The 21826-nt window shown below is 37.2% G+C and overlaps 2 protein-coding genes across 3 annotated transcripts in view; one reads left to right on the top strand and one right to left on the bottom strand.

Moving 5' to 3' along the window:
* Positions 1 to 14562, top strand: part of Psq (pipsqueak) — a 65222-nt gene extending 50660 nt beyond the window's left edge. For both annotated transcript variants that reach the window (XM_018454823.1, XM_018454822.1), the window contains exons 4-9: positions 9028 to 9297; positions 10531 to 10660; positions 11103 to 11258; positions 12617 to 12955; positions 13460 to 13910; positions 14217 to 14562. In XM_018454823.1, coding sequence (XP_018310325.1) covers positions 9028 to 9297; positions 10531 to 10660; positions 11103 to 11258; positions 12617 to 12955; positions 13460 to 13910; positions 14217 to 14421 — 1551 coding nt within the window. In that variant the 3' untranslated portion in view covers positions 14422 to 14562. The remainder of the gene's footprint in view (positions 1 to 9027; positions 9298 to 10530; positions 10661 to 11102; positions 11259 to 12616; positions 12956 to 13459; positions 13911 to 14216) is intronic.
* Positions 14563 to 16328: 1766 nt separating this feature from the next.
* Positions 16329 to 18203, bottom strand: LOC108726960 (mitochondrial enolase superfamily member 1). The gene is made up of 6 exons (XM_018454820.1): positions 18120 to 18203; positions 17899 to 18001; positions 17717 to 17832; positions 17475 to 17629; positions 16731 to 17326; positions 16329 to 16639 (listed from the first exon to the last, which is right to left on the bottom strand). Exons 1-6 carry the CDS (start codon positions 18201 to 18203, stop codon positions 16329 to 16331), a joined length of 1365 nt encoding a protein of 454 aa, XP_018310322.1.
* Between the last annotated feature and the right edge of the window lie 3623 nt (positions 18204 to 21826).

Genomic DNA, 21826 nt, shown 5'->3' with positions numbered 1-21826 from the left:
TATGAATATGCATATTCATTTAAATCATTTATATAATAAATCAACAATTTGATGATATAAAATTTCAACCGGATATATTCCCGGATACTAATGATATCCGGTTATCCGGTCGGATAATAAAAAAATGCCGGATAATACCGGATACTTTCCGGTATTATCCGGATATCCAGTGCATCCCTAATTTCTACTTCAAATCAAGCTCCTTTTTTCGCGCTGACATTTTTATGGCAAACTTTAAAGTTGCTAAAATTAATGAATTAACAATGAGCGCCTTGGGTTATATCGCGAGACATCGATAACGTTACGAGTTTTCTAAGGTATTATGACGGGTGTATTGTTTCGTGGAATAGCGTCGTTGCATAAAGCGATACGTGAAGTAACGACGACACGTGTTGCCGATGTACCTTTAAGCTGCGTACACATCGTATTCGCGAATTGTTCGTTAACTATATTAGCTTTTTAATATCAACGACTTCGAACAAAGATATTACAATTTCTTTTTGTTTACAATCAGCTCCTCGAGAATTTTAATGACAAAATTTCTCACTCTACGTCCCAGAGATATCAATTTCTTACTTTGAGAAGCTTGAGAATTTGTGAAAATATTTTAATGTAAATATGTAATATGATTTTATATGTTTTATTACACTCTTTTTTTTATATAATTATGCACTGTAAGATTTGAAATTGTGTTACGTCAAACTAGTTGGTCATTGTATTAAAAGTATACGCTGTTCTCAGATTAGAAATAATATTAATAATATATATAGTTTAAAAGAAATTATAAAATTTTGTAGAAAATTATAAAATACATAGATTTTGTAGCGCAAAATTATAAATATTGATTTTAATAATATATTTTATGCCTTGACTTGTACAGGCTTTAAATTAATAATTTTATATCTTGACTCATACAATTTTGAATTTATATCTCATATCTTGACTTAAGCAACTTATAATTGACTCTTATGTGTCCTTTTATTTATATCATTGTTTTTTAAAAAGAAAAGAGTCCTTTACTATTTATTTTTAGATATAAATATTGATTCCTGATTCGACTACGTAATTGATAAGTTAAACGAAAACCACAGTACCAGTAACGCTTATCGCTTAGCATTTCCTCAACGTACGTAAAAAGCATAGCGCTTTTTAATTCCGAGTTTGATAGTACTATCATGCGGGCGATCGATGAAAAGCGAGCGATTCGATGCCGAAAATATGTGACGGAAAACATTATCTTATTAGCACGCGCGATTTGTAACGTTTGGAACATCTATAGCTGAATGTCCCATGAGGAGACACGCTCGTAAAAGCAGGATGCGGAGATCGTTCTTTTCTTCGAGACACGAATCGAGGGTGACTCGTTCTTAGGAGAGGCCTTTAAACTGTCAGCGAAGCCAGGCCGTTCCCCCATTATCCGACTCTTCTGCTCCACATTCGTAAATATCCGATTGCGCTTATACTGTTGGTTGTAACGCGGATCGCAGCTAATCGAATTTTTTCTCATCCATATCTGAGAATTGTCGAGAAAATTAAGGAACCTAATCGCAATCAAAATTCTATGAGAAAGGAATTTTAATTCTGTAACAGATTGGTGTAATAGATTTATGTTGATACCAATGTAGATTAATTTTAATCTCGGTTCAACTCTTCATTTCTTTTCTAATTTTTAACTAATTAAAAAAAATGAAGTTGAATAACGAGATTAAAGTTAATTTATATTAATAAAAATGGGCGTTAGTGTCATAATTGATGTTGTCACATATAAAAAATTTGTAGAAGTAAAAATCAGGAAAATATATATATATATATATATATTTATTTTCCTGATAGAGATATAACTTTCTTTTTATAATCTTTTAATCATCAATATATCATCCATATTTAGCGCTTAGGAATGTTTGTAGAAGTATTTTCGTGACAATTAATGAAAATTAAAGAGAAACAATAGCATGTATATTTCAGTATCTAATAAGTAAGATTATTTTAGTATGTCGTATTTTTTACACCACTATATGCACCACACGAGAGATCTCGAAATATTGATCTCTTTCTAGCATCTGCAATGATTAAGTATGACAAGAAGATATTGACAACAAAAAAACATCAATATATTTTCGCTATTTATTACTTTACTTTGTCAGCTAAGCGTTGTTATATACATCATGCCAGAAATTTCAAAATATCAGCTGAATATCGATGATGTTAATCGAAAGTGCAACATTGTTATCAATGGATAACAAAATATATTGATGCTTGGATGCTGTATAGATATCCTATGCGATCCCCATTCCCCTCGAATGCACCTTCGCGAAAGACTGCGAAAAGACACCTGCTGGTCGTATTCTTACGTTTACTCGAAGGCGAGCACGTGGTGCGGCCAGGGTCGCGCTTCCATTCAGAAAGGAGGTTATGCAGCAACGCAGAAGAGAAAGAGAAAGAGAAAGAGAGAGAATGTTATACTCGTGACGCCCGTTACATTATCAATTCCGTTATGGCGCCGTATTCGTAATAGTGGAGACGACCCTACGACCGTCTTCGGGGGATCCCCCTTGCCTCCTCTTCTCACCAACGTGCTTTTGCCTCATGTCTCTTTTTCCTTCTTTCTCTTCCACGCTCTCTTTCTCTCTCTCTCTCTCTATCTCTCTCTCCCCCTCTCTCTCTTTTTCTTCTTTTCTTTCTTCTCTCTATATAAAGCACCGTACTTTCCCTCAGTACGCTCTCTTGGCGAACAACCCCTCCCTTCTCGTCGCCCTTTCCTCCTACCGCGTTCTTCTTTCCATTTCCGTGAAACCTTTCCACGAAGGTCGAGCTTTTTTGCGGATTTGCACCTGTTGGACCTCGCGCGCTTCAATCGCTCCCTTATTTCTTCTAATACAGAAAAGCCACTCGTTTCACTCGCAACTCGAAGGCAGAGAAATCTTTTCGATTCGGCCGATGGATTTCGCAGACTCGTACGAACTTTTCATATATCTCCTTCGATGCTCTGACATTTTCATAAATTATTTATCAACTCAAAGATGGACGAGCAAATTTATTAACGCAAAGACACATGCTGGAGCAAACGCGACTCTTCGAACGAAAAACGATCTTGGTGACTTTTAGCTAGAAGATATACTGCCAGTTTTAGGAAACATTTAATGCACTAGAGAAAGTTTACCGATGATCCTTACTTACAATTTTTGTAAAAGTCTCGCAACTTCATGTTTGTTTCATATACGAAACTGCATCAACATCGCTGTAATGTTACAGAATTAGATGTTCTTTATTTGAAAGTACGAGCAGATACTTTTTACGTCTGTAGTCTTATAAGCACGCTTTTCACAAGTTTTTTTCTACAAAAAACCGCGGGGTAAAACTTAACTTGGCAATTCACAGTATGATAATGCAAGTTGTAATAACTTTAAAAACTTGAATTACGCCGCAAACAAATAAGCAAACTGTCTTCTTAAGATAATTGAAGCTAGCAATTGGTCTTTTTCTCATAAAGAAGCATCTAATTATAAGTAATGAAACTTCGCCAGGTTGGATACTCTGGCTACATCATTTACTTCGTGCGAAGATTATTCTTTTTACAAATTCAGAAATTCGCGTATCGATCGCGATCGACGCGACCCGAAAGAAAACGCAGGGGAGCCAAAACCGGAAGCAGAGCGGAGCTACCGGGGAAGTGAAAAGAGAACCGGGAAAGAGAATCGAGCTTTTTTTTCGCCACTGTCTCGCATCAATTAGTCCAGGATAATTGGTCGGCCGATGCCCTTGAACCCTAAGTATTGATTGGTGAGGTCGGATTCTGTCGGTGTGGCGGTGTCCCTCTTGCCTCCGAACCGATGGCACCACCCCTATGCATCCACCTCCGAACCGACCAACCAACCAACCACCCGCCCCGCCGCCACTGTCGCCGTCGCCGCCGCCGCCGCCGCCGCCTAACCCCCGCATCGAACCCCCTTTCCGTTTCCCCAATACGTCCTGCGCATGCAACCCTTCGTCCGTGGTTCTCCAAGTGCCGTCGCCGTTAAAGCACCGCGTGTCGGCAAAGGTTTTTCTGCCCTTTATTTATTTAATTGAACTACGAAACGCCATTTTCCACGAGCGCAATCCGAAACCTATACACCACCCCCTCATCTCACTCGCTCTCCGATCCTATCGCTCTTTCTCTCTCCATCCCTCTCCGCATCCTTTGCTGTCGAACTCGAGCAACGACAACGCGAGCGAAATTCCACCGAGGGAATTCCACCGAGAATCGAACGTCATTTCGTTCGGATACACGGAGATGCGGCTCATTGCACGGTAATTTCATTGCAACGGACGAGACTGCAACCCCTCGTTGTACGTTCGTGGCCCCCGCCGAATTTGATTTATCGTGTAACGTGCCTATCTCGCGAGGACATAGATCCGCTCTTTGTTGCGTTTACAGTTGCGGAACATCTATCAGTTTCTTAATATAATTGAGCGCATTATTAATCCATGTACAAGCCAATTTTTTTTAAGAAACTGTTTAATTACAGTTGAATATACATTATTCATCATAACATAAAATAAAATTTAATAAAGTTGGTTGTAAAAGATGTTTGCAATTATCTATCGCCTTTTAGTTTCTTTTTTTATATAATAATTGTGTAATTTTTAATTATAGTTAATTTGATGTATACGTAATAATTTGGAGCTAATTTTTTATTCATAAATAAAATGTATTTGATCAATTTATCAAGTTCGAATTTCAAGCAGCAATCACTGAAGTATTTTCAAAATTTTTGATCACAGAGTTGCAGACAAATTCATGCACAAATGATTTTTCTCTCTTCTTTTTTTTATTCCTTGTCATCATTATGCACTTCTTGCATTTTAATTTCTCATTGCTTATAAATTTTAATTCTAATGTTAAAGCATACTATTAAGAATGAGTGTTAAATTTGAAGGCGATGGTATAATCTCAACGTTTAGTACGCAATGCAAATGTTTACACATGGACATTTTACCAATAAAATGTCCATGTAATTGCGATGCATTACGTTAAACTACTCTGTACACCGTAACAAGTAGAGAGTGACACACAATTCTTATTATTACAAATCCATTACAGTTGCGGCGTGATAAAATTGGATGCTTGACAATTTTGCCCCAATTGCGAATCACTCGATCCGATCCATTAACCGACAGAGAACGAATGCTGTTAAAACAGACAATGTGTACCGAAATTATAACGCGTCATGCATTGTTATCGAGTGTCCTTCAATTACATGGTGAAAGCGGTTGTAGCATTGGAAGAATAGTGATGGAGACCTTTTCTACAATCGACTTTGGTCAACAGCTGACTTTATCACTTTCACGAAAAGCTGGGAAAACTTGTAAATATTAACGAATTGCTGAAATTATATGATTTTTCTTAATATTAAGATAAATATCGCCAATTAAATTTGAATATTTCAATCTCAGTAATTCATCTAAATTAATATCAAACTTTATAAATCAATGGTTAACTGCATTACACTGAAAAAAAATAAATTTTAATAAATATTTATTTACTCAATATAAACTGTAGTAAACATTTACTTAGTATTATTCAAAGAACTAATTTTTTTTTCTGTGTACAGCATCGAGAAATCACAAGAGAGATTGAAAGTAATAATACCTACTGCATTTTTGCACTCTCTAGACATAATTTTATTTGATTTTATTTAGCATGCTAAGTAAGCAGTATTGAAATTACAAATCCACTGCGTCTTTAATTTTCAAGACTGAAAAAATGAATGTCTTAAAGAGATTCAAGGGTTCTAATTTCTAATATAGTACGTTGAAATAAGTTATTGCTCTATTTGACGCTTTATGCGTATATTCCGGACCTGAGAACCGAGGCGTGATCCTCTTTGCCAAAAGTCGCACCGCTGTCATTGCCGTTGTCGTCGTCCTCGTTGGGGGTAGTCGTCCGCTCGCTTTCTCATTCGTCTCGACGGAGACGCTCGATTATCGCATGCCCCGCGACCCGACCAGCGCCATCAAACTCCCGAGCCGCCGAGATCGAAGATCCGCGGACGTTTCGGGCGGCCGTGCACGCCCGGCCGTAACGAGCCGGCGAAGGTACGAGAGAGACAGGGTGAGAGAAAGGGACAGGCGGACGCGTGTGCGCGCGTGGAAACGCTTGGAAGTCATTGGTGTCGATGCCGTTGTGAGCACCGAGAGAAACGAGAGAGAGAGAGAGAGAGAGAGAGAGAGAGAGAGAGAGAGAGAGGGTGTGTGAGTGTGCGTATCGGGGGTTGGGGGTGGTCGATACGGCCCTGGGGCCGCGACAGCCGCGTCGGAGGCCTCCCCATTCTTCCTGCAAGCGTTTTTGCCTCCGCCACGTTTCAGCCCTCTCCACAACCCCTTTCCCTGACCGCGCCATCCTCCTTCCTCTTCAGTTCCCTCTTATTCTCTATGCGTCTCTCTCTTTTTCTCTGTAAATTTTTCTCTCTCCCTTTCTCTTTATCTCTCTCTTTCTTTTTCATCTCACTCTTGTCGCTTTCTCTCTCTTTCTCCCTCTCTCCCCTCTTCTCCCTCCCTCCTTCTCTCTTGCTTTCCTTGTCACGCTCTCAATCCATCCAGCCTGATCTGCCATCTCACCCTCCAATTCTCCACCCACGCAACGCGTTCCAGCCGCCACTGACACCCCTCCCCCTTCGGTGCAACCTGCCTCTGTTCCCCCAGTCCTCCTCCTCCTTCCATCCCCTCTGCCTCCCCGTTACTCCACCGCGGTGCCACTCTCACGCCGCCGGCAACCACGCAGACCCCGCCTAATCGTGCCACCCCCGGCTTGATTAAAGAACAGAGAGGCCCCGTCGCGCGAGGGTTGCTGCCGTTAGATCTTCTCTCTTTCGCTCTCTCGTTTTCCCTTACTATGTCACTCTCTCATTTCTTACTTCTTCCGCGTCGTCGTTCTTCTTCTCTTGGTCATCGTCTGTTGGATCTTTCTGAGCAAGGCCCTTTTATACAGGTCGACCACGTGGACGTCCTAACATCCCAAGAAGCCACGCGACTTGACGGTTACGCCACGCGGAGATGGCGTTCATCATCTTTCTTCTCCTCGTGACCTCACTTCCTCCTCGTTTCGCCGTTCATTCGTCTCTTAAACTTCCCTCTCCTTCTTCCTCGCATCGAGATTTCAAGGTTACTTCGAGAGGACGTACATATACAATTGCAGACTTATAACGAACCTTCAGTCTTTTATACTTTTATTTTAAATATACATATTTAAATATACTTTTTTACCTTTTTAGATTAGTTCTATAATTAGAATTCGATTCTTTATTTGGATAAAAAGATTCATATTCTATTTAAAAAATTCTGTACACACGCGAACGCACACAATTATGCATTCAAACTCGTATCAAGAAGGTTGTATCTTGATTTGAAAATTAATCATGAATTTTGAAAAATCCTAATGCAATGTTTATTCGTATATTAGGTAATCATATATTGTAATACCATTTTATAAAATAATTCATTCTTATTATAATTTCGATAACACTCGAATATCTACTCAGCTTTAAATTTCTAATCTAGAATCTACGCAAAATTACTTGCCTCCCAAATATATATATTTCCGATTAATTCGCACGCCTGGAACTTCATAAAAGCTGAAAGAGGACAAGCATCTTCTCGACGGCAGTTTTCTAAGAAGCGAATTTGGTCGTTGAAAAGCCAGAATTATGAACGTCTCGGATTGTTGTCGTCGCAACGATCGCCGAAACTGAATCGCCGGCGCTGATTTTCAGAAGCGACGTTTGGTGGGTGAACGGACGGTGCTCGATGTCGACGCCGCGGCCGCCGCCGCCGCCGCCACCGCCGCCTCCTCCGTCTCCACCACCGCCGACGCCCGTCGCCGAGATGAAATTGCACCGCCGCCGGGCGGAACGAGATGCCGGGACGACGAGCTCTCGCGCGAGAAATATGCAAATCCAATCGGACCGGACCCGCGCGGTCCGCCTCTCGCAAAGCGGTTTACCGAAATGAGTATTTTTCTATTCCGCGTCCGCGCCTTGATTCTCGAACGCGGCGTTTCCGCGCACGTTTCCGTACACGGCCCACCTCGATTATACGATCCCGTTAATTAACGAATTAATTGCTCGCTCGTGACGAACGTGTGGCGATTCCTCCACGCGGTAGACGCTAACTTACAAACGTCAATCTTTCAGACTCGACGGTAATTTCTAATACAAAAGCTCACGCAATAAAGATAAATAAATAAACGCGTTGTTTAGACATTAACTAAGATACCCTCTTTCGATTCTTTAGAGTGGAATCTTACTCTAAAGAGTGAAAATTGAGTCAGATCATCTCTTGAAAAAGAGTAGCTCAATTTTTAATCCTTAAGGCCCTTTTTCATCATCTGGTTAACTTGTGGTTTAGATTTAACTTCTCTTAACTTGATGATAAACGTAAAAAGTTGTATTTTTTTAAGCTATGATTAATCACTGAACTAATGATTTTATAGTGTGTATGTGTGATAACTTTAAATATTACAGAATCATCAATTTAATAATAGTTTTAATATTTTATCTTTATCCAAATTATGCAGATATTTGTAATTTTGATTTTTTAATTTTGGTGAGACACCCTAAATTTTCGGCACTTTACTAAAGAACCGTCTCAACGATAGTTAGAAAAATACCATTTTTACATTATCATCAGGTTAAGCCTAGCCACGAATTAATCAGAAGCTAAAAAGCCGGACTTATGAGTGAGATTTCACTCTTTAGAGTGAGATTCATTCTAAATTCAGAGAATATTTTATAATAATTTAGATAATATTTTAATTAATTTTAAAGAAACATGTCTAATGGTAGAAATTTAGAAATTACGTTATTAATCACACACACACACACACACACACACACACACACACACACACACACACACACACAAAAGTGCGTGTGTTCTTCGTTAAATAATTTCTTAAATCACGTAGATAACGTCGCTTGAATGCGACACGTTACTTTTAAAGTTACACACCGATTTGACGATCTATAGTGTTTTCTCTTTCTTCCACAGTCGCTCTTGAAGACGGCCGACCAGCTAAAGATCAAGGGCCTGTGCGAGGTGCCGGAGAACAGGGACGGTCCGCCACCCGTAAGTCTGAGCTCGCCGCCGAGAGAGTCCGGCACCCCGAGGTTGAACTACACGAAGCTGAAGAAGCACCATCAGAGATACAAGAGACCCAGAATCGAGCGGCCCACATTCGAGCCGCGTCCTACCGATCCGAGACACTACGATCGCTACAAAGAGGAAGAGGCTAACGATTACAGCCGTGATAACAAAGAGGTAATTTCATCGAGCTGACAGACACTCTTTAAATCTGAATCAGTGGATAATCACTGATATCCCAAATATGGGAATCATTCAGGGAATCAGTGAATTTACAGTGAAATTCAACTAAAAAATCAATAAAACGTAAAATTCTTAACCTACTCTTTAAAACTTTTAGAGTAAATCTTACTCTGAAAAATGAAATCTCACTCTTAAAGATTGAAAACTGAGTCACTCTTTTTCAAGGTTGACTCAACCTTCACTTTTTAGAGTGAGATTCCATTCTAAAAAATTTAGAGAGTAGTTAACCTTACTTTTATAAATATAAATTCAATGTATAAATTCAATGTATGGTATTATGGTATTGGAATTGACATGTAAATCGATATTGCAATTATATTATGTTCAAATTCCTTTCCTTTTTCAATTAAATTTCACTATGAATTTCACCACTTCTTATTGAAATTTAGAGAGCAACTAAGCTTTTCAATCTGCAGCCACCGTGGCAGTATGGTACTCAGATTATCAAGGCTTAATTCTAAATAATGTTTTATGAATATCGCAAAGAATATTTGGCGTTTATAATTATTCATCCGTCGATCATGTGAAATTTTGCACCTTTCGTCAACAATCTGGATCTTTGTGCTTTAGAGCAGATTTTTATCAGTTGTTTCAAACTGTATAAAAATCTGAAAAAATTCTTGCATACTTGCGAAAGCTTCAACAACGTATTTTTATAAGTCAAATTGTATTTACTTATTTCTTACAAATTTAAATTTATCTACCAAATAGATCATAAAGTATTAACTGTGCCTTTAAAGTCCAACTTGATCGGCGCGCGCGAAAGGTTATTTATAATATAGGATAGCAGTTCTAAGATTTTTTTAAAGAAACTTTCTTAATTTAATTATGTAATCATATATATTTATTACGATATTGTTCTGAGATTTTTAGGAAATTTTCTCAAGTTAATTACTTAGCCAGATGTCATAGAAACTCTTTATGTGAGCTCAATAAACATTTTTTTTATTGTAAATTATGCTAATTATAAGAAATACGTTCATATTATGAAAAAATTATTGCAGTAGGTAGTCTATTCGAATTTAACAGTAGTGGAAAGTTGATCTTGTAACGCGTTGAAAAGACGAAGTGAGGCATAGGTACAAACGCAATGGTTCTCCCGTGTTGGCGGGCGCGCGGTTCGATCTCGTCAGGGTCGACGCTAAATTCGTACCGGATATTCCGCAGAACCATCGGGACTGGCAGGCTGAAGATGAAGAGTGCACGGAGACAGCAACAGCAGCAGTAGCATTGGAAACTTGCCAACGTAATAATAATAACAATAACAACAACAACGGTAACGGCACGAGTAACAATAGTAAGTAAATCAATCGAGATTTTTGCCCCACACCTGGCTATATATATGTCGAACTTTATTTCTTTTTTTTTTCTATTTCTCATGAAACGTAAATTTTGTAAAACCTTTTTATTTTGATGAAAATTGCAATATTAATTTTCAATTCTATCCATTTATTGAAATTTTTTTAAATAATATGTATCATATATAATATATATATCATACATATATAAATATGAATATATATATATATACACTACGTGCAACACAGTTTTAAAATAATATATCTCATATAATATGTGCATTGCATTTTGCGTTTCATAAATAAATAACTTATGGTCAAAATTAAAAAAAAAAGACAAGAAGACACTTCCGTCGCGATTATTCGGAAGTTTCCAGGTGTGGGGCGATTTACTGTTTTCAAGATCGATTTGGACGGACCCCTTTCACGTCGAATAAAAAGGTGACATGTTCTGTCACACAGGGCTAGGGCATTATGGCCACCATCCGGATCCCGGAGAGGTCGATTTGCCCCCCGAGACTCAACCCACCCCACCCAGCGCCACCCTGGTCGGCACTACCATCACCCACTTGAGGGATCCGGATCATCATTCTACAGGTATAAAATTTTACGTTTCTCGAGTACCGTTTCTTACCTCGAAAATAGCGGTTTTCGACGATGATCGCCGCAATTGTACATGAAAATAAAACGAAATAAAATAATCGTTTTTGATCTTTATGAATTCATTCTTTTTTTAAATCGATTTTTGCTGTATAATGAACAGTATAAAACGAAACTGGAACAGACATAGTTATGAAACTAAGCGGACTTGGTTGCGAAAAGATATCGTGAGATGCTTCTTCGTTATGAAAAAGATAATAAACGAGAGAACGATATGCATATCTTAAGAAGTATAAAAGACCCTTTTTTCAGCACGCAAATATAGTAAAAATACAATTTCCAAGATGATAACAATTTACAATACAATTTCAAAAGGATAACGTTTAGTAAGCATATGTATAGGTCAATCGAGAAATTTATCGGAAAAGATTATAAAGGTAATTTATTTAATTGTATCAATTTTACTATACTGACAAGTTGGCCTTTTAACGCGTTCCATGCCACGTGAATCACCAATGACCCACACTTGATTTTCATTCAGACCGTTTGATATTTCGACTATAAAAAACGTAATTATAAATAAAATAATGATTTATCATACATGGATTCATAATTGTGATATATGATACAATCTGGTACGTTAGACTTATATGATTCATGGTACATTAGATCATCTTCTTTACAATAATTTTTGTAATTTTTTAAATTATGAAATACATGTTATTTAATAAATGTAGCAAACAAAAATATCGTGGGTCACCAACGTGATAATCAAATGACTTATTCACTGGCATGAAACGACGTGTTAAATTAAAAATATTTCTTCGCAAGATTTCTTATTGGCTTTGCGCGACTTAGAACGTGCGTCACTTTCGCGACCGCTTCAATGACCAAATATATCCAATTCCAATAGTATAGATAATCATCGTGTTTTGTTTTGCCCATCGCGTGATAGAAGTTTCCCGTTTATTCGGTCCATTCAACGTCGTACATTTCCCTCGGACGTGAGGGCGCGGCGAGGGGTAGAACACTACCGGGTTGAAAGTACAGCCGGTCATTAGGCGGACAGGGAATCAAAATAATTGGCCTAATCACGCTTAACTGGTCGCGATTAGATTTGCGTTGCTCGGTCCGTAGCAGCAGCCCACGCAACCTCATTTAGCGTCCTTCCGCGTCCAGTTTCGCCTTCGACAGCGCTCGCTTATCGATCCTCAGGTACCATCGAGGCTTACCGAGTAACTTTCGTGAGTCCCACGGCGAAGATATATCGTCGCGAAAGTTGTTACCGAGTTTCCTCTGTGCAAAGCGCCAACAGCAACGTCGTGTCATGCCTGTTTCCCGCAATTTGTTCGCAGAGATTCAGAATTGCGACAGCGTCAAGATCAAGTTCGAAACGCTGCACACGATGGACTCCTCGGACACGATCGACATAGATAGCCACATGTCGGATCGGGCGAGCGTAAGCTCGAAAAACGCCGCCGACAGCGATAACATGATGATGATAACACCAGAGTTATTGGGACTGATGCCATCGGGAAGCTCCGGTCAATCAGACTCGGGTGAGAATAACTCGAGGGGGCACAGTGGACAGTCCAGCTCGCACCATCATGGTTCGAAGTCGTGGACGCAGGAGGACATGGACGCGGCTTTAGAAGCGCTGAGGAATCACAACATGAGCCTGACAAAAGCTTCGGGTAAAAAGAAAGATATATTCCGAATTATTGGATAAGAAATTATTGAAAATTTTACTCTTAATTGAAAGTTCAGTTTTTCCTACAATATGGAAAAAACGGCTACGGTTGCCACGACCAAAAGTCGCCCATCAATACAGTTTTTAGTTATAAGAACTGTACGATTGTGATAACTGTAAGATTGGCATATCTTAACGGTTATGGCTGTTCAGATATATCCATCTTACGATTAACGCAACCAAATATATTGATGGGAAAATTCATCATTTCCGATTGTGACAACCGTAACATTTTTTCTGTGGAGCTAAAATTTCTGTGAGTAATGGTCGTTGACTATTGATTGCATTAGCCGATGTAATTTAACGTGTATAATTATATGCACAATGACTTGTGTAAAGCTAAAAAAAATTTTGTAAGTACGGAATAAATCTAATTTTAAAAAATGTAGCTCATATGAAGGATATCATATATGAAATAATTAAATGTTAAATTTTATTAATATTTCAGCAACATTCGGTATTCCCTCGACGACACTATGGCAACGGGCGCATCGACTGGGCATCGACACACCGAAGAAAGACGGCCCCACGAAATCCTGGAGCGACGAGAGTTTGAACAATGCCTTAGAAGCGTTGCGTACCGGTTCCATTTCGGCTAACAAGGCGTCCAAAGCATATGGCATACCTTCTAGCACGTTGTATAAGATCGCCAGGAGGGAAGGTATCAGATTGGCCGCACCATTCAACGCGAGTCCCACTACATGGACACCATCCGATTTGGATCGTGCTTTAGAAGCAATAAGATCTGGTCAGACGTCCGTACAGAGAGCGTCAACGGAATTCGGTATACCTACGGGGACTCTTTACGGAAGATGTAAGCGGGAAGGAATCGAGCTTAGTAGAAGCAATCCTACGCCGTGGAGCGAAGATGCTATGACTGAAGCTCTCGAGGCTGTCAGGTATCAATAAATGACTCTTCTCTTGGCTCTCTATACGTTCAACAAAAATCGTATTACAGAGATAGATCGATATACTTCAATGATTCAACTTGAGAAAACATTAATAATTAGTGTGGATTAAATTAAATTTATTTTGTATGTTTTATTTATTGTACATATCTTGGAAGCTTAAGATATTTGTAAAAGATTTTTAATTCCTTTGTGAAGTTTCGATTTTATCGAACACAATGGATGAAACTTGTATGACTGATGCAAATTTCTAATGCAAAATAAATATTTACATTGCTCCTGAATTTACTGTTACAGATTAGGACACATGAGCATAAATCAAGCGGCAATCCATTATAATCTGCCGTATTCGTCACTATACGGACGCTTCAAGAGGGGCAAATACGAGGAACCCGTCGTCGGCGATATCTCGCAGGATGGTACCAGTCCACATTTCCATCAGAGCCCTAACCAGAATCACTCATCCGCCCTTCCAGATCAAATGCCTTATCCGGGCAGTTGAAACTTACCTCTTTACTAGAGTATTAAGTTAGCTTGCTCCGAACTTTTCGATTCGCGGCAGCTCCTCAAACAACTCTTTAAGTAAACACGCGCGGGCGACATTCTGAAAGATTAGATACTGATCGGAGAGAGAATGTCATTATGAAAACACACATCTATGATAGCGAAGAACGAAGATTTACCCGCAGTATTAAAAATGGATCGCCGTAAGCAAGCATGTGTGTACATTGTATGATTTTTTTATCGTCGGAACAAGAAACGTAGATTATACATACTAATTTATAAGAGTTATTTATAAAAAGAGCACACTGTACAGAGACCGAGGGGGGTGCCCCAACGAAAACTACTTTTAGCACGTAAGTCACTATGAAGCGTTAGATGAGGATAGATATTGCAACGGACAACAGTATGTATTCTTGTTAAGCGAAGTCATACAAAAAAAGTAATGCCATTCGTCAATTGACAGTAGGAGATTGTAGCACTGATTTTCTGAAGACTCTTTAAATTCTAATCTCGCGTTTTCCATTTTCATTATCAAATTAAAAGATTACATTAGAATTCACAAATGAATTCTCGAAATAGTTTTTTTTTTTTAATGATAATTTCGCATAATGAGGATACATTCGTGAGCATGTGTCGATAGGGATGAGAGCGTATATATTATTTAGTGCTATCCACAAAATTTGAATACGTAATGAGAAAGCAGCATTTGTTATATGAGAATGGCTGAAACAAAATGATATAAGAACAAAATTTATTGCAATTTAAAGGACATACGAACGATTTTATTTTCTTAATGAGTTGTGTCTCCGTGTTTTATTTCATACGAAATTAGCAAGCGCATTTTATTTATTTATGTTGAGCAAAGTTAATTAAAATGAGTCAGTTGTTTGGAAACAGAAACAACTCGTGTCTATTCGTAAAATGACGTTTTGGCTACTATAGTTCGACGGTATTGTGACATGAAAAGTTTCATGAAAATTTATGCGCTAATAATTTAAAACATATTTCACATAATGGACTGATAATGATTAGGGTCTTTAATTTTTGTATTATCAACTTTTCCGCGTTTTTTTTGTTCTGTTAACGAAAGAGGGATAAAAAAAGAGATGAATTTTCCATGATGGATAAGATGGTAAATATTTATGAAATAGATAAATACGGCTTTTAAGAGTTTCTTAGAAAAATTTAAGATTCCCTCAGCTCAACTGCCACTTATATAAATATGTTACACACATTATTAATTTATCATGCTCACATTAATTACATTACATAAAAATATACATATAGATATATGCTACTTATAAATATATAAATATATATATATGTACAGTTTATATATATTTTAAATTAAAAAGTAATGCAATCAAAAAAGCGTTCGATTCATATAAGTCTAAGATTCCTTTTTACTTTTTCTACTAGATGGATAAATCACTTCTTTATAACTCTTAGGTTTGGTTTTTTATTTTCTGATTTGTGATTAGATTTGAATCTGATAATAAAAATTGTGTTTTTTTTTAAGCTATAATTAATCACTGATTTTATAAGTTTAGTTTTAAAAGTTTATCGATATAAAACCGTCAATTTAGTGATTATTCATTAACGATAGTTAGAAAAATACATTTTTTTTTATATTATTATCAGGTTAAGTCTAACTACAAGTTAACCAGAAAATGAAAAGCGTTTTAAAGATTTTATTCAATAACTGTGAGAATAAAAATATTTAATAACACAGTTTGCTAAAGATTACATGCTCGTTATAAAATAATGTTACACAATTTTGGGTACTAAGTATATTATTTCAAAATAAATACGTTTTATAAATTAGAAAATTTGTATGAGAAAATATTAATTTTTACCAAAAAATTCCAATTATCTTAGTTGTATCAGTAAAGTATTTTCGTATTATCATAACTTTTTTTGGTATTTAAGTTCGTTCTTGAAGCGTTTTGTTACAAACAAATATTTCCATCGTGTACCTTCCGGGTAAGACCATCGCACAATGCACTTATCCTTAAGCTGAGTTGAAAATCCTGGACGGTTAGGGAGTAGGTAAGCAGCGTTTCTAATGAATACAGGATCTTCAAAGTATCCGTGCTGATGACTAGTGTACTCTATTTTAATATCCGTGAATTCACTTAAGCAAATAAAATTCCATATTTGGAGATGTTGGATCATCTCGCCCAAGCCAACTCCACCAGCATGCCCCCACACTGGTACTATAAATAAAAGAAATTTGCATTTTGTTTCGCTAAGTAAAAGATCACTCTGAATGATAAAAATCTAAGAATATGATTATCACAAATTTACTTGAATGTTTTTTTGCCATAAAATATACAGCTAAGGCTTCATTAACTCCACCGAGCCTGCCTACATTAATGTTCCAAAAATCGACCCCGCCAAATTTTAAGAATTGCTTGAATAGGACGCGATTTGCGCACGTTTCGCCACAACTCACTCGCACTGGGTATTTCAACTCTTTTAGTGCATCTCGTATCGCAACGTGTCCCAGAGCATCGTCGGGAGATGTCGGTTCTTCTATGCAATAGGGACGCATTTGATTGAAACCTTTCACAGAAAATATTGCTTCGGGCTTGTCCCAGAATTGATTCGCGTCCACTATCAATATCTTGTCACTACCCTTGCCTACCACATTTCGCATCAGATTACACTTCTTCCAGCTCACAGAGATAGTCGGGCCTACACATGTTTTATACTCCTTAAACTCTAGTTTCTTAAATTTTTTGCAAACACTTCTAAGTTGTTGGTTGTTAAAAGACCACCATCCGATGTCGGCCGTATACGCTGGATGTCCTTTACTTTCTAATATCTTCTTCCTTTCCTCTTTACGCGATTGATCTTTCTTGAGCATTTCTATCGCCTCCTCCTCGGTCACCACATCTCTACTGTAATAAAAAAGATATGTAAGAAATTTCAAATATTTAATGTAACAATTTAATATAAAATATTAATACTCGAATATGTGCGTGCGTGCGTGCGTGGTTTTTAAATGCAATCATGGCATAAACAATGCCATGACAGGTTTTACCTTACATATATCTAAAATCCACAGTGGAAACGAGTTGTTCGGGTGTCATGTTCATCAACAGCTTCCAGACGGGTTTATCCTCGATACGTGCCCATAGATCCCACAAAGCGTTCACGATAGCTGCTGCAGCTAAGTGTACCACCCCGCACTCCACTCCTAGCTAAAATATATGAATCATACCTTGAGTCATTACATATTAATTAATATAATTGATAGACAACATGATTTGTTTTATTATATATATTACCCATCGAAGTTCCACATCGGTTGTTAACTGTCTCCAAAATGATGCAAAATTTGAATAGATTTCTGTGGTCGTTCGTTTCTTTACGAATCTGAACATAAGCTCACACGTTTGAACCACTATAAAATTTATTATCAATATAATGGAAACGTGAGAGAAAAGTAATTAGTATTGTTAATACGTACCAAATTCATTTCCTCTTCCCAAAGTGGCTGCAATGCCATATCCTTTATATTTTGTATTAGTATGGATTATTACATACGTGCAGGCGTGGTTGGGATTCGTATGCTGTTAAGAGTAGATTATGTTAAATACAATCCTCACGATAATTCGAAAATAAAAAACAACGCAAATATTTTATTAAGAAAATATTATATTAAGAAAATTAACGTATTGCAATGCATACCAATGAATCATTTCCAATCTTCCACATTGATGTTGGAAATCTTACATCGCACACTTCGATGTCGACGATTTCTGCCTCTATCATCTTTCTGTATCACTCAGCAACACGATATTCACGAACTGACGGTAATGACGATGTTTCTGACTAAATAATATCCTCCAGAAATGACCTCTTTCAAAATATACATACATATACATACAAAAAGATTTTCTGTACGGCGTGAAATGAATATTTATATTTACCTATAAGGATTCGAATCAAGAATTAGTTAACAATTACGTTAAAATCGATCTTATAGATTATTCAAATTTATAAAACATTCTTGCTTTGAATTCTTTGTGTATTATTATTTTTTGGTGCTTTCTATAAATATCTATAAATATACAAGAATAATTTTCATACAGAATTTTCTCCGCTACTAAATGTATATTTAATGTGTAATTTGATTTGTAGTTTATTATATAATTATTTATGATTCTGAAATGCTAATTTTTTATTAGAATTTCAGAATCGCTACGCGACAAGTCATTTTGTCGAGCTCATCCTCTATAAATTACTGATATTATCTCATTATATTTCATTGTTCGCATTATTTTTAGACTTATTGTTGTAACGCTCACAATTTTGTTTATATTATAGGCCATATCAATTCAAATTCATAAGCGATATATTTGAATCATTTCTTTGCAATCACATCTATTAATGCCTTCATTAAAAGTTCTAAATGTTACACACAATTAATACTCGAAGCCATTTACGCAATATGCATAACGACATTGTGCAAAAGAATTTTCATTCTCTCCGATATTTCCTTTAAAAAATCATTCACTTATTAAAAAAAAATACATACAATATATCTCGACAAAATTTTTCGAAACATTGTCAGTTATTCTGAGAAAATCTAAATTATTTTAAATTACTAAGAGTACCATGTGTAAACTATATTTCATGTATGTATAATACGACGTGCGTACAATTTATATGTATTTTGTCGTTAATCCTCCAAACTACTATACGTCGAATCGCTGTTTTTCACTAACATCCGTGGATCATTTACGTTAGTACTACATTTTTCCTGATAAATTAGTTGTGAAATATTAGAAAAAAATGTTTTTATTGTGTTACATCTCTACTCTCTACATATTCTAAACATTTTTAAACTCTGATATATTTTTTTATGTAGCAAAATCTATTGCAACGATACATCTTGAAATTTTGATTATTTCTTGCAAGACCCACGTCAGTCCACGAAGGTTAATCATTCGAAAAGACTTAGTTATTATTATTAGGAATTATATATCAGAATAGGAAGTTGAAGATGCTGCAGCGGGTACAAGCGTTCATTTTTTCCAATTTTTTTTTTTCTTTCATAATATTTACTAACAGACGATAATCTAGAATTGGGAATACAGGCATATATGCGTCTTTCTAGACCTTCGACAAATCGCCAAGTTATACGAGGAACATGTTAACCGAGGAAGTTATCCGAATAATCAGCGATAATCGAGAATAATCCCTCCTACACACGCGCCGGATATAAACAAGTGCCATATGCACCAGTTCGTTAGTGGGGGTTAACAAGCGTGGTTGTCATGGAAATCAGATGCCCTACCGCGCTCCGATTGGATGGTGCGGTACCGGTGGGGAATCAGAATGAATCAGAAGCACGTGTGGAACAGAGAGTATTCCGACAACCTCTTTGCTGAACATGTTCCCCACATAAATTTGCGATTTTTCGAGGGTCTAGAAAGACACGTGCATGTATTTTCAATCTTTAGTTATCGTCTATCGGTAAATATTTCCTGAGAGACACGACCAAGTTAAGCAGTACATCTCTGTAACCTCCTGTCCGAATATGTACTTCTGATAACTTCAACGATTTTTCAACTGCTGAACTGCTCCGACTGCACGTAAAATACACAGAGTGCTAGGCTGGCTGGTTGTACACAGTATATACTGCGTACGCAGTGTACAGTCAGAGAGAAACCTGAGAGAGGATATGAGAGCCTTTTTCTTCTAACCGCAAACTGCTCCCGCGCACTACTGTCCTCTGAAAAAGTGTATGTTCAAACAAGTTAATTTAACGAATTTTGTCTTATGATACGCGTCTGCATAAAAATGGAATTCCGAAGTTATATTTTTTTACGCAAATTTTCAGCCTGTTTTTACCAAACATAATTACTAGTATGTAAATATATATTCCAAAGTCTCTATAATCACTAGCAATTATAGAATCTTTGAATACCAGGATTGGGTAAGTTAACCTTTTTTTTAAACTCGAAAATTTAACCTAAGCTCATGATAAGTCTTAAGCCCATGACACATACAAAAACATAAGGCTGTAACACGTAAGCAGTAAGGAAATGTATGCGTGGTCTACAATGGCAGTATCATGTAAGATATTTAACAGAGGAAAATTACAAAAAGGAAAAAGCTAAACGTAATTCACGTATCTCTTCTTTATCCTTTGATTTTAAACAAACTTTTATTTGAATAATTTCTCCAACAATACATTTTTACTCGTAATCTACAAAAGCGACGATGGGCTTCGAATACTATGGCTGCGTTCAGCAGACTCAACAGTTTTGCAACCGTTTTATGATTGTCTGCTGAGATAGGACCATTCTTCTAGATCTAAAAGTATGATCCAATTAGCGCGAAGGAAACTTCCAACAGTTGCAAAACAAACGTTCTGCTGAATGCAGCCTATGTTACTGCACTGAAAAAAAAGATTGGCTGCTGCAGCAAATTAGATGGTAAAATATGGCGTAGCATTTTTAATTGACTGCAGCAACCAATTAAAAATGCTATGCCATATTTTACCATCTAATTTGCTGTAGCAGCCAATCTTTTTTTTCAGTGTAAATTCGCGTTCTGCGACAAACCGTGAGTTCTCCGCTCGTGCTCCAGTTTTTGACAGTTCCGCTATGCGGTCGAGCGCCGTCAATTTCGATTGCTAAAACTAGGTTCAATAAATATAGTTATGGGTCTACAATAGAAGTCGTAGCGATCGTAGGGTCTTAAGTCATAGAAAATTGACCAATCACAGTTGATTATTCTTCTCATATTCGACTGTGATTGGTCAATTTTCTACGACTTAAGACCCTACGACTGCTACGACTTCTATTGTAGACCCCGCATTATAGTCCTACGGACCAGATGTCACCCAAAGGGTTTCGGTAACAGATCACAGCTATTTATATCTAAATATCTTACAATCAGTAATGGATGAGGCTGTAAGGCCCTGCGCACAATGGAGGAAATATTAGGAACAGGAATAGATATTAAGATTTCAACCTATCAGAAACCGTGTATTCCGGTGTAACTGGTACCTGATAGGTTAAAATCTTAATATCTATTCCTATTCCTAATATTTCCTCTATTGTGCGCAGAGCCTTAGAGTACGAAATTGACCAATCACAGTCGATTATTCTTCTTACATTCAACTGGTCAATTTGTTGCTCTAAAGCCTGCGGCATACGATGCTTGTTTTTCTGCTGGATTCTTAGCTGGATTCTTGCCATTGGATTAGAATCTTGCCATCGTTTTGTTGCCATTGGCTACGGTACTAACAGTGTCAGCATCATAGCCAATACGGTAGCAAGAATTTATTCTAGCTACACTGAAAAAAAAGATTGGCTGCTGCAGCAAATTAGATGGTAAAATATGGCATAGCATTTTTAATTGGTTGTATCAGTCAATTTTTG

This window comes from Mycetomoellerius zeteki, unplaced genomic scaffold (genome assembly GCF_001594055.1).
Source record: "Mycetomoellerius zeteki isolate Tzet28-1 unplaced genomic scaffold, Tzet1.0 scaffold458, whole genome shotgun sequence".
NCBI lineage: Eukaryota > Metazoa > Arthropoda > Insecta > Hymenoptera > Formicidae > Mycetomoellerius > Mycetomoellerius zeteki.
This window is presented reverse-complemented; position numbering and strand designations above follow the sequence as displayed.